We start from the raw sequence: 11,806 nt of genomic DNA, 5'->3' as shown, positions 1-11,806 counted from the left end.
TAACCTTATAAATATATGCACATAGATCTATTTCCTCATCCTCATGTATAAAATATATTTGCATATGTATATGTCTTTACCTAGACTTCTATAAATGTCCTCTGCCTCCCATCTCTTTCCTCTATTTCCTTTGACTTCCCTCCTGTTCCACTATCATGCTCAGTCCTCACCAGGGTTTCAGCAATTCCTCTTAGTTACATTGCCCTTGATCATGCCCAACCAGGCCTCCCACACCCTTCTCACCACCAATTTGGATTGTTTGTTGTTCCCTTGTCCCTGGGTTTGTTAACACCACTACCATTCCCCCCACCTCCCCATCTCCCATGTCCCCACAGAACTATCGGTCCCATTGTTTTCTCCTCCAATTGATCATCCAGCCTATCTTATTTAGACAGACCTGTGGAGATAGTAGCATGCACAAAAACAAGACAGAGCACAACCAATCAACAATATACAACAAAACAACAAACCAATGACAAAAAAAACCCAAAACACAACAAGAAAGAAAAGCTTGTAGTTAGTTCAAGGATTGTTTGTTAGTCTTTAGGAGTGTTTTCCAGTCCAGTCTGTTGGGGCACCATGCCCTGGCCCCAAATAAACTTTCAGCATTCCCTGGGACCTCGCTGCTCCATTTCCTTGCTGTTCTATTGCACTCCCTTAATGCTTTGCCTGGGTGTTGCAGAATCTGATCGGGTGCAATTCCCACACTGTGTCTCCGGCGTTGACCCCTGTAGGGCTATGGGTCAGTGAGGGACGTCATGTCTCATAGTGGGGCTGGCCATGTGGTCCTCTCTGTGGACTGGCTACTCAAATGTGGAACATCGTCCACAGGCCTGGTGGACCATGATGTGCTCCAGTCTCTCCTCCTCCCCCTTCCTCTGCTCCAGTGTGCTCCGATCAGATATGTCCCTCTTCCAGAAATGTAGAGTCAGTGCTGTCCTTTGACATAAATTCTTCTGAGGGGAGGGGCAGAGGTCCCCTTAGTAGTTGGGGTTGGGGCCAGCCCCCCAGACCTCTCTACTGGTTCCCTACTCCACGCCGGCATGTTGCATTCACATCTTGGAGCATCGGGATGAAGTCTGGTCCCTCTTTCCCTGTGGAGACACAAACAATACCCTCCCCTTGGATGGGTTAGTGCCCTGTGCCTCCACTACCCTTTTCTTTTTTATTATTTTTTTCCTTTCCCCACCTCCTTTTTTAGTTGTCTACCATGTGTGTCCCTGTATTTGGTCTGGTCCCTGCCATATTACCTGGTCCTCACCCCAGGGATATTTGTATACCGTAGCTTTTTTCCTATGCCCCATTTGCCTTTTTTTTTTTTTTTTAAAAAGCTTACTTCAGCAGCCTCTCAAGTCTTTCTATATGTCAGTCAATGCTATCTTGAAGGCTCTTTTCTCTTTGTTGCCCTCTGGGTGAGGTTGTTCTATGTGGTGGTCTCTTATTTATGCTTGGTGAGTGTTGTTCTTCTGCCCATACTGGGTCGGGAAGGATCTTTTGTAGGGCTGGGGTTCTTCTAACGTATTCTTTGAGTTTTTCCTTGTCTAAGAAGACTCTTGCTTCTCCGTCTTTCTTGATCGCTAGTTTGGCTGGGTAGAGTATTCTTGGGTTTGCATAGTTTGCTTTAATTTTTTGAATATGTTACTCCACTCTCTCCTCTTCTTCATAGTTTCTGCTTATAGGTCTGAGCATATTCTTATTTGGGAACCTTTATATATGATTGCTTGTTTTTCCCTAGCTGCTCTCATGATTTTCTCCTTTTCCTCAAAGTTGGATAGTTTAACTATTATGTGCCTTGGTGACTTCTTCTTGGGGTCCCGTCTTGCTGGGATTCTTTTAGCCTCCTGGATGGTTGCCTGGTTTTCATTTACTAAGCTGGGGAAGCTTTCCTCCAAGAATTCTCTCACTATTGTTGCAGATGACTTCTTTGTTGTGTCTTCCTCTGGGAAGCCTATAATTCTGTTATTCCGCTTCATGGCATCAGACATAGTTCTTAAGTTTTCTTTAGCTTCTCTGATGATTTTATTAGATTTTTGTTCACGTTTGTTAAAGTCTGCTTGGCTGCCCTCCAAGTCACTGATGCGGGTCTCTCATTCCTCCAGTCGCTTCCCGAGGTCCGTGAGTGTGCTACTGGTTTTTGTTATCTCCTCCCTAAGCTCCTGTATTTCTCTTTGATTTATGGCTTTTACCTCTTCGATCATTTCATCCTTTTTCTGTTTCCCGCATATCCTCTATGACTCCAAGTAGCATTCTGAACATTTCTTTCTGTGGCAGCTCAATGTCTGCTTCCTCTATGCATGTCATTATGTTAGGACCATCTTCTGGCACTGCCTTTTGTTTCTCCCGTTTTTTTCGTTGAGGTCGTTTGGGCTGATGGCTATTTGTATTGTGTTGTTTTAGATGAGCCAGGTGCCATTTTCCTGGGAGTCGAAGAGCACTGGCTCTTTCTGGGAGACTTGTAGGAATGCTTCTTCGAACTGCCTATAGCTTATTTCACTATGGAATTAACCTACCACTTTATCCTCCTGTGGCTTCCCTCTCAGGGGAGTGACCCAGAAGGGTTGCCTGCTTTGGTGTTGCGGGGGTTGGGCAGAGGTTCCTGCTGCAGCTTGGAGCGTTGAGGAGTGTAGGCTGAGCTGCCTTATGTCCCCAGGCACACAGGCAGGAATTGCCCAGTAAGAAGTTGAGCAAAGTATCCCCTGGTGGGAGTCAGCAGGGATTTTCCCAGCCTATCTAGATAACTAGGGTGGAGCTCACCTAGCTGGGTGTGGCGCAGGTGTAAATGTCCTAGGCTAAGGGGAGTGGTCTGGAGGTTAGCAGTAGAACGTGAGAGACCAAGAAAGAGGCAGAGACCAAAAATTTAAAAAGCAAGCCCAATTAGCCTGAGGATTTTATTTTTTTATCTCCCTGGCCAGCTAGAATATACTCAAATGTGATTGTCTCTCACAGTCACTGGACTGTAGCTCCTTTCGATTTAAAGGTGACTCTAGTTACAGCGGGTCTTTGTTAAGCTGCCAGTTCTGACATTCCTTAGCTAGGTTACTTCTTATGCTAATTTATGTTAAGGGCCTCCCTTGGAGTTGAGCAACCAGACTTGGATTTGAGTTTTAAACCAATAATATATATTTCACCCCTTTTTCATTTTTGCTTGTGTTGTGCTCGGATTGGGGGCTGTCGGGCTGGCCCCCAGAGGGCGAGATCCAGCTTATTGGGGGGTTGCTTCTTTCTCACCAATTGGAACTAAATTTGCTCCCTGGACTCCCAGCTTTCCGCTTATATTCTCCCACACCGCGATCTTCCTAAGGTAACTTTAGGCAGATAGGCAGGGATGGGATATCCATTGACGCATGCCCAGGAGAGCCAGCATAGAACAAAGGCCTGGGTTTTCCCACCTGTGGGCACGGATTGGCGTTAAACCTGGATCAGCTCACCTGGGCCAGGTGATTGCAATTCAGCCAATGGGATCGACCTGGGGGTCGTTCATCACGCCTCCCCCCGGGAATCCTTAAAAAGGGAGGAACCGAGAGGGCGAGGGGGTCAGTTTTCGGAGGAAAACTTGGGAGAGAGATATTTGCGTGACCCCGAGCAGTCTCTGCCAGGCTGCATGGTCGAAAGGAATCCTATCGGTACCACGTAAAACCTGAAGCTTCTTTTAACTCTCATTAAACTCACTTGGATCACGAGCCAGGCTTCGGCGTGAATTCTTTCTCGTACGAAGCCAAGGACTGAGGTTTAACTCTAGCCCGGAGAGAGAGTTCTTACAGTAATACTGTATTTTTTCTTTTACTCTAAATTATGGCTATCCCCCACCACTCCCCTGGCCGTGGGCTCAAGGCAGCCAACCACACTGAGAGCTCCGGAGAGAGGTTCCCCTCGTGTCTGGGATTCTGTCCCCTCCCCGCAGTCTGCCTGCAGAGATTGCTGCTCCCGGCAAGGGCACAGTCGGCGCCTGTGGACTCGCCAAAGCTAGAGCACTTTAAAGCGTTCTTGGTTTGCTTTATGAGTGGAAATCCCACACAAAAAGGGGTTCAGGGGAAACCCTGGCACCCTAGTTCTAATTTCAGGGCTCCACCTCCCTGTTTCCTTCACCTTACCTCCCAATTTTCTGGTCTGGCAGCAGGAGCTCCGGAGGGATGAGTTCTATCTGGTCGCCGTTTTCTTCCCCCTCCTTAGGGTTACTTTTAATGGACAATAACCTAATGAATGCCTAGTCCACCTTCTCACGCAGGGAGTTTGGGGATGCAATCAGCATCAACGGTTGTGGGGAAGCTCTCTATTTTTAGAAGCTCACCCATTCCCCACCCTTGGAAAAGATTGGATTCCAACGATTGGGTTGCTGTGTAAAAACGGATATTAAATGAAGATGGCAGATAGCTGGCCCAGATTGCAAAATGGAGGCTGACCATATCACTACAGAATTGCCAAACCACTGAGAATCATAGTCCAGTCCAACGGCCCACCACCTTACCCTCACAGCCATTAGCCGGGCCTCACAGCTCCATGTTAGTTCCTGCCAGATATACAAGTATGTTGCTCAGACTTGCAGTGCAAAGTGGACAGGTTTTCACTAGTGTGGCAAAAGTGCAATGTGGGAGAAGGACGTGGCTGAGAGTGAACGTAAGTGTGTAAAAGTCCCGAGAGCAAGAAAGCTAAGAATCACTGGACCTCCTTGTTATAAGATTCACACAGCACATACGCCTATGGTGTAAAGTGATACGATCTCTGTCTTCTAAATCATGGTCTTATTTTTTTATCATTTATAAGAAAGAAAAAATTGTCTGATAGATGTGGGACCTTTATCTATTTGCTTGGCAAAGCTGCTTGTCTAGCCTGCATCTCTGATGTACACGCTGGCTGGTCCAGACTTGCTTTATATTCAGTCACACAATAAAGGCATAGGAAAGGAACTTGTAAACTTTATTCTTTCACAGTCATATCTTAACCCTTAATTTCTTTCTTCTGTGGTAGAGAATGGGAAAGTCGTCGTTCTTCTTCTTCAGTGCTGCTGAGTCGGCTTGAAGAATACTGAAAGTCCCACGGGCTGCTAAAAGGACAAACAAGTCTGTCTTGCTAGGACGGCCAGAGTGCTCCTTAAAGACAAGGATGGCAAGGCTTCTTCTTACACGCTCTGGACATGTTGTCAGGAGAGGCCAGGCCCTAGGGAAAGTGGTTGGGAAAGTGGAGGGGCAGGGACAAGGAGGGGGCTCCCAATGAGCTGGAGCGACACAGTGGGCTCAGGCCTAGGAACAACGGGGAGGATGGTGCAGGACTGGGCGGAGGGCAGTTATGGTCACAGCTGACTCGATGGCATCGAACAGCATGTCATAGCCCTTCGTTTCTGTCTTCTGTGGCAGAAGACGGGAATGCTGTGGTTGAGTTGGTTCTAAACCACCCCTGTCCTGTGCCATCCCCACAGCTGAGCCATTCAGGGCAGACCCTGCCTCGGTTGACTGCACTGAGGGTCCTCCTCCTTGTCTCCGACCCTCTGCTTTACCAAGCGCGATGTCCTTCTCTGGGGACTAGTCTCTCCTGATCAGTCAAAAGGGAGTGAGGAGTTTCACTCTAGGGAGGATTCTGGCCGTCGGTCTTCCAGGACAGCAGATGTGCATAGCAGGATTGTGTGAAGAACCCACACAGGTAGCCTGCAAGCTAACTGTGAGCAGTAATTTCTTCTCCAGCACAGCTTCGCTCTTACCAAGCATGGGCAAGGCGGCTGCTGGGCATTCGTCTACCGAGAAACTGGGCTGAGCGATCCCTCAGGGACCTGAAGCTTCTTCCGTGGCTTCCCACCATTCCTTAGAGGCGATTCAGGGAAAATTCTGCTTCTGTCTTCCTCTGGCATTTTTCCAAGGTGTGAAAGGAAGAATGTGAAGAGTGGTTTTTGTAGTAAAAGTGATGTCAATATTAGTATCCAAAATAAAGGAAAACATCTTAAAGGTGAAAGATCTCTTGTATAAAAATTACCTGTAAAGGAAGAAGGAAGAGTACATCAATGTCTCTGATTTAAACACTGATTTTTAGCATCCCCCTAGTCAGGGAGCCAAACACCAGGGTGGGTTCGCCAACTCCAGCATGGGCTTCAGAAGGCGGGGCCCTATCAGAAGGGGGTGTCTGTAAGGGTTGTTTTCGGAGATAGCACAGAGGAGTGCTGCTTTCTCCCAAGTCCCCCCCTCACCCAGCTCACTGGTGTCTGAAATAAATTCTAAACATGTCCTTTGCCCAAATAACACCCAATCCCACACTGCCCAGGGCCTGGGTCTCACTATTACTCTCTGCCATTCAACTGAAACTAAACCTTACAGCATAGCAACCTATAGGACAGGGTAGAGCTGCCCCCTCTGAGTTTCCGAGATGGCAACTTGTGTGGAGCAGCTGGTGGTCTCAAACCGCTGACCTTGCAGTTAGCAGCCTGAGGACACAAAAATCCGACCAGGAGGTTCCCCCCATGTGAATGGAGGAGAGTGTTCTGTCCGGTGAGCACCTTTTACAAGAGGAAAGGAGAACTGAATGATCAGCTCTCCCACAAGCAATTCAGGGCAAAATGCCTGGCCTTGACAATCAGTCTACACAAGCGACAGCCTATGCCATATGCCGCATGTCTATCACAGGGCCCAATGCACGACTGCATATGCCGCATGTCTATCACAGGGCCCTATGCACGACTGCACATTGCATATCTATCACAGGGTCCGATGCATGACTGCACATGGTGCATGTCTATCACAGGGCCCGATGCACGACTGCACATGCCGCATGTCTATCACAGGGCCCGATGCACGACTGCATATGCCGCATGTCTATCACAGGGCCCTATGCATGACTGCACATGCCGCATATCTATCACAGGGTCCGATGCATGACTGCACATGGTGCATGTCTATCACAGGGCCCGATGCACGACTGCACATGCCGCATGTCTATCACAGGGCCCGATGCATGACTGCATATGCCGCATGTCTATCACAGGGCCCTATGCATGACTGCACATGCCGCATATCTATCACAGGGTCCGATGCACGACTGCACATGGTGCATGTCTATCACAGGGCCCGATGCACGACTGCACATGCCGCATGTCTATCACAGGGTCCGATGCACGACTGCACATGCCGCATGTCTATCACAGGGTCCGATGCACGACTGCACATGGTGCATGTCTTTCACAGGGTCCAATGCACGACTGCACATGGTGCATGTCTATCACAGGGCTCGAGCACGACTGCACATGGTGCATGTCTATCACAGGGCCCGATGCACGACTGCATATGCCGCATGTCTATCACAGGGCCCTATGCACGACTGCACATGCCGCATGTCTATCACAGGGTCCGATGCACGACTGTACATGGTGCATGTCTATCACAGGGCCCGATGCACGACTGCATATGCCGCATGTCTATCACAGGGCCCGATGCACGACTGCATATGCCGCATGTCTATCACAGGGCCCTATGCACGACTGCACATGCCGCATATCTATCACAGGGCTCGAGCACGACTGCACATGCCGCATGTCTATCACAGGGTCCGATGCACGACTGCATATGCCGCATGTCTATCACAGGGCCCTATGCACGACTGCACATGCCGCATGTCTATCACAGGGCTCGAGCACGACTGCACATGCCGCATGTCTATCACAGGGCTCGAGCACGACTGCACATGCCGCATGTCTATCACAGGGCTCGATGCATGACTGCATATGCCGCATGTCTATCACAGGGCTCGAGCACGACTGCACATGCCGCATGTCTATCACAGGGCTCGATCATGAATACAGTTGCAAGCTGTTACTATCTCCCTCCATGCCACCCACTGCCCCCAAAGAGTAACAGCCTGTAGGGAATCAGGGGTGACAGAGGGGCATTCGTTACTGCGTACTTACTTTCGGTCAGATTTCCTGAATCTGATCTTCGTCGTGTACTTGTCTGGGTAGGCGGCACTCATGACTGTGGTATACACTGTGTTGCTGAAAACAACGAGAGGAGTTTGTGCACACTTATGCCTCTCCAACATTCCAGCAAGAGGGACATCATACCAAGCCCTCCCTAACACTTGGGGCCTCGTTCTAGAAAGAGACCAAGGCCAGACACTTAAAATTTATAAATCAAGTTATGGGTCTAATGACTGCTTCCTGATATCCATGATGATGTGGACGAGGAGTTAGAATTCATTTTCAGACCCCTTGGCATTGCGCACTGTGACGGCGAGGGAGGGTCACGCCTGGCTCTGGGCCCTGGCTGCCCCTGGCTCTTCTTGGTTAGCTGTCCTACCCGACATGGGGCTTTAGTGTATGTATGGAGGTCAACACCTCAGGCATCAAGTCCAACAGCGCCCATCAGGCACAGGATGCCCACAAGGGCTGCCGCCGCCCCAGAGAGAAGACAGCTAGAGCAGAGTACAGCCCTCTGAAGCTCAAGGATCAAGACAGACCCCCTCTTGCTCAGCCAGCCCTAACCAATGGGGCAGCTGCATATCGTCAGCAGTCTGTACTGCACGAGACCCAAATACCTGCGTGCAAACACACCAGGGTCCACCCTTCACCGCTGTCCCTTATCAATTGTCTAGAGCAGTGGTTCTCAATCTTCCTAAAGTCGCGACCCTTTCATACAGTTCCTCACGTTGTGGTGACTGATCTCCCAACCATAAAATTATTTTTGTTGCTACTTCCTAACTGTAATTTTGCTACTGTTATGGATTGGGTGAACCCCGTGAAAGGGTCATTCGACCCCCACATGGGGTCGCGACCGACAGGTTGAGAACTGCTGGTCTAGGGGACCAGTTGGGACGTATCATTTCTGCTCAAAGCAAATCTTTAGAGCTCGGTTGTGGCCCAAGACAACTGTGCATCCCACACGGAGCTCACATTCAAGGGTCCTGCAGGCTCCCCAAACAGGACCCCAGAGCTTGTTTGCTGTATTTCATGTTTGTCCAACTCGCTTCAGTGTTTCTGGTGGCCCTGTGGGTGAGGTGGGGGGCTGCTAACTTCAGGGTCAGTGGGGGGCTGCTAACTTTAGGGTCCGCGACTCAACCCCACCAGCCTCTCCAAGGACAAAGATGAGGCTGCCTGATCTTGTAAAGATTTCCAGGCTAGGAAACCGCAGGACGGGTTGCTATGCGTGGAAATGGGCTCGGTGGCCGTGGGTTTGGTTTGGGTCTCAGTCCTTGAGGAACATGGAATTCCACGGCCAGTGAGTGTGATTTTGTAGAGCACCACCGGAGGGAAGCACAGAGATCATCGTTCAGGTTCAGACACCTTCACACCCCAACTAACAGTTCCGGCTCATAATGACCTTGTGGAGTCACCAAGCTCAATCGTGCCACACAGCCCGATGTGTGAAATTGGCCATAGCGGAAGTATTTACACCACAGAAACTGGCAAATGCTACAAATTGTATCGGGTGTGGGTCTGTTTTTAGTTAAGCTGATGACATCACTGCTCTTCCTTATCGCTACCCTCAGTTCTACTTACCGTATATATTCGTGTATAAGCGGAGTTTCCCAGCACATTTTCCATGCAGTTTTGCGGTAAAATTAGGTGCCTTGACTGATATTCGGGTCAGCTTATACTTGAGTATATACGGTACCTTTGGCTTTCTTCACAGGACTGACTGTTCACTGATTTATGATCTACAAGGGGGCTCCAAAAATCTTGTGGAAAAATGGGACTGAAAGGTTATGCTTTCTGAAGCCTCTCAAATGTGTTCACCTGTTCTCATGCGCACTTCACTGGTGGTCCCAGGACAGCAAGCGTAAAAGTCACCGCTGTGGAGTCAAGGCTGACTCACAGCGACCCTACAGGACAGAACACAGCTGCCTCTTTGGAGTTCCAAGGCTGTGCATCTTCACAGGAGCAGACAGCCTCCTCTTTCTCCTGCAGAGCAGGTAATAGGTTCAAACTTCTGACCTTGCCGTTAGCAGCCCAACATGAAACCCGCTGTGCCACCAGTGGGAGCTGGGATTTAGTTTTGGTCACTGCTGTAGACACAGCACCTAGACTCCCGGTCAGTGGAAACCCTCAGATCACCCTGGGCAAGAGAGCGAGTCTGTGGACGCAGCCCCTAGTCTGGGGCTCTGCTTAACGGGCTCACTTACTTGTTTTTAATCGGCTCTATTGACAAAATCTGCACAGAAAAGAGATCAAATTACAGGATTATGAAGAGCTAAACGAAGCGCATGTGAAATATCTATCAGAAGATTACATATCCACACAACAAACACTCCAGGGACTCGGGTGGGAGAATTACAAGCGGTTTTTTTGTTTTGTTGTGTTTAAGTTAGGAACAAAAATAAACAGGTGAAATGGATTCTTCGACTCACACATACACAGGTTCAGAAAAAGTTCCCATTTTCTCCTCTCCGCTAATGTTTGCAGTGGAATAAAGTCACTCTAACATTTTCATCTACCACATTTGTTTTCCAGAGAAGTATTATTATAATAATTATTATGATTATTACTAAAGAAATCCAACACCCTTCATAAGAGCTGGATGTGGCAATCCAAGTTACCTGGAACAGTGTCTCCAGACTGAGGTCTGCCTGGCCAGTGGCATTAAGGGCTTTGATGGCAGGTAGTCTGTAAGGACAGAGGGCAAACATCACGTAGAACTTCAGCAATCCCCAAATCCCGTTCGACCTCTATTTGGAAGGCACAACACAAGGTACACCCTCCTATTCCCCGGCCCTGAAACCGTGTTTCCGACCGCAAGTATGTGAGCGAGGCCCAGCCCACCGTGGTGTTACCCACCCCACAGCCAGGCCCCTGACTCCATCAGCTCAAGGGAGCCCTGGGGAGAAGGGAAACCAAAAGCCAAACTCAATGCCCTCGAGTTGTTTGCGACTCATCGGACCCGTGGCACAGGGCAGAACTGGCCCTGTGAGCGTCTGAGACTGACTCTTTGCAGGAGGAGAGAGTCCTGCCTTTCCCCGTGGAGCCCCTGGGGTTTCGAGCTGCTGACCTCGAGGCTGACAGCCCAGTGCACCACCCCGACGGGAGAAGGGAGGTCGACAAAAATGTGTCACAGCAGAATGAAGCCGCCGCCATGTTTCTAGGGACATAATGACTTCGAATTCTAGGCTCGCTGGTTTTGCCCTTGAGTTGATTCTGACTCACTGCCACGCCATGTGTCACGGGCAGAAGTGCTCCCCGGGGCTCGTTGGCGGTCATCTCCACAGAGCCCATCACCAGGCTTTTTGTCCGAAGGCACTTTAGTAGGTTCAAACCACCAACCTTCAGGCCAACGGCAAACCACTTCCACCACCGGCAGACTTCCTTGACTTTTAAGGAAGAGTTTGCAAAATCAGAAGGGACCAACCATGAAACCCCCTTTTTTGTTCCTTTAAGAAAGGGAAACAATTTACTTTCTAAACAAAAACCCTACTCAAAAGCCCACGAGTCTGCTCCGGTCTCTTCCTTTTACACATGGGTGAAGGGAGGCCCACAGAGGTCAGCCCATGAGCCTTGAGCAGGGCTGGCGTTAGGACCTAGGCTTCCTGACTCTGACACCAGGGCCAGCCTTGCTGTCCCAGCACCAAAAGGTTGTCAAGGAAACTCTCCCCAGCGTGCTCCACCACCTTCCCGGCTAAGCACCAGGGAGGGAGCCCAGGTACGTTCTCTGGGAGGGAATAGCGCCTGTGGTCCTGTCAGTTCTTGTAGTAAGAGGAGCACCTTCTCCGGACTAGAACACACAGCAAATTAGAATGAGCAGTGGTCTACCTGCGGTCATCTTTCTTAGGCACTTGCTTCCAGTGGTCATAGTTCGTCTCCACCAGGAACCACCTACAAAAGAGCACGGCTTTCCTTATCCAC

At 49.6% G+C, this 11,806-nt stretch overlaps 1 protein-coding gene across 1 annotated transcript in view; it reads right to left on the bottom strand.

The window, feature by feature from the left end:
• Nucleotides 1–4,828: 4,828 nt before the first annotated feature.
• NAAA (N-acylethanolamine acid amidase) overlaps nucleotides 4,829–11,806 on the bottom strand; it is a 30,301-nt gene continuing 23,323 nt past the window's right edge. Inside the window, exons 7-11 of the mRNA XM_075544188.1 lie at nucleotides 11,714–11,776; nucleotides 10,507–10,573; nucleotides 10,093–10,121; nucleotides 7,883–7,966; nucleotides 4,829–5,961 (exon numbers count right to left, since the gene is read on the bottom strand). Coding sequence (XP_075400303.1) covers nucleotides 5,958–5,961; nucleotides 7,883–7,966; nucleotides 10,093–10,121; nucleotides 10,507–10,573; nucleotides 11,714–11,776 — 247 coding nt within the window. The 3' untranslated portion in view covers nucleotides 4,829–5,957. The remainder of the gene's footprint in view (nucleotides 5,962–7,882; nucleotides 7,967–10,092; nucleotides 10,122–10,506; nucleotides 10,574–11,713; nucleotides 11,777–11,806) is intronic.

Source organism: Tenrec ecaudatus, chromosome 3 (genome assembly GCF_050624435.1).
Source record: "Tenrec ecaudatus isolate mTenEca1 chromosome 3, mTenEca1.hap1, whole genome shotgun sequence".
Lineage (NCBI taxonomy): Eukaryota > Metazoa > Chordata > Mammalia > Afrosoricida > Tenrecidae > Tenrec > Tenrec ecaudatus.
Note: the sequence above shows the minus strand (reverse complement) of the source record. Positions and strands in the feature narration are given on the sequence as shown.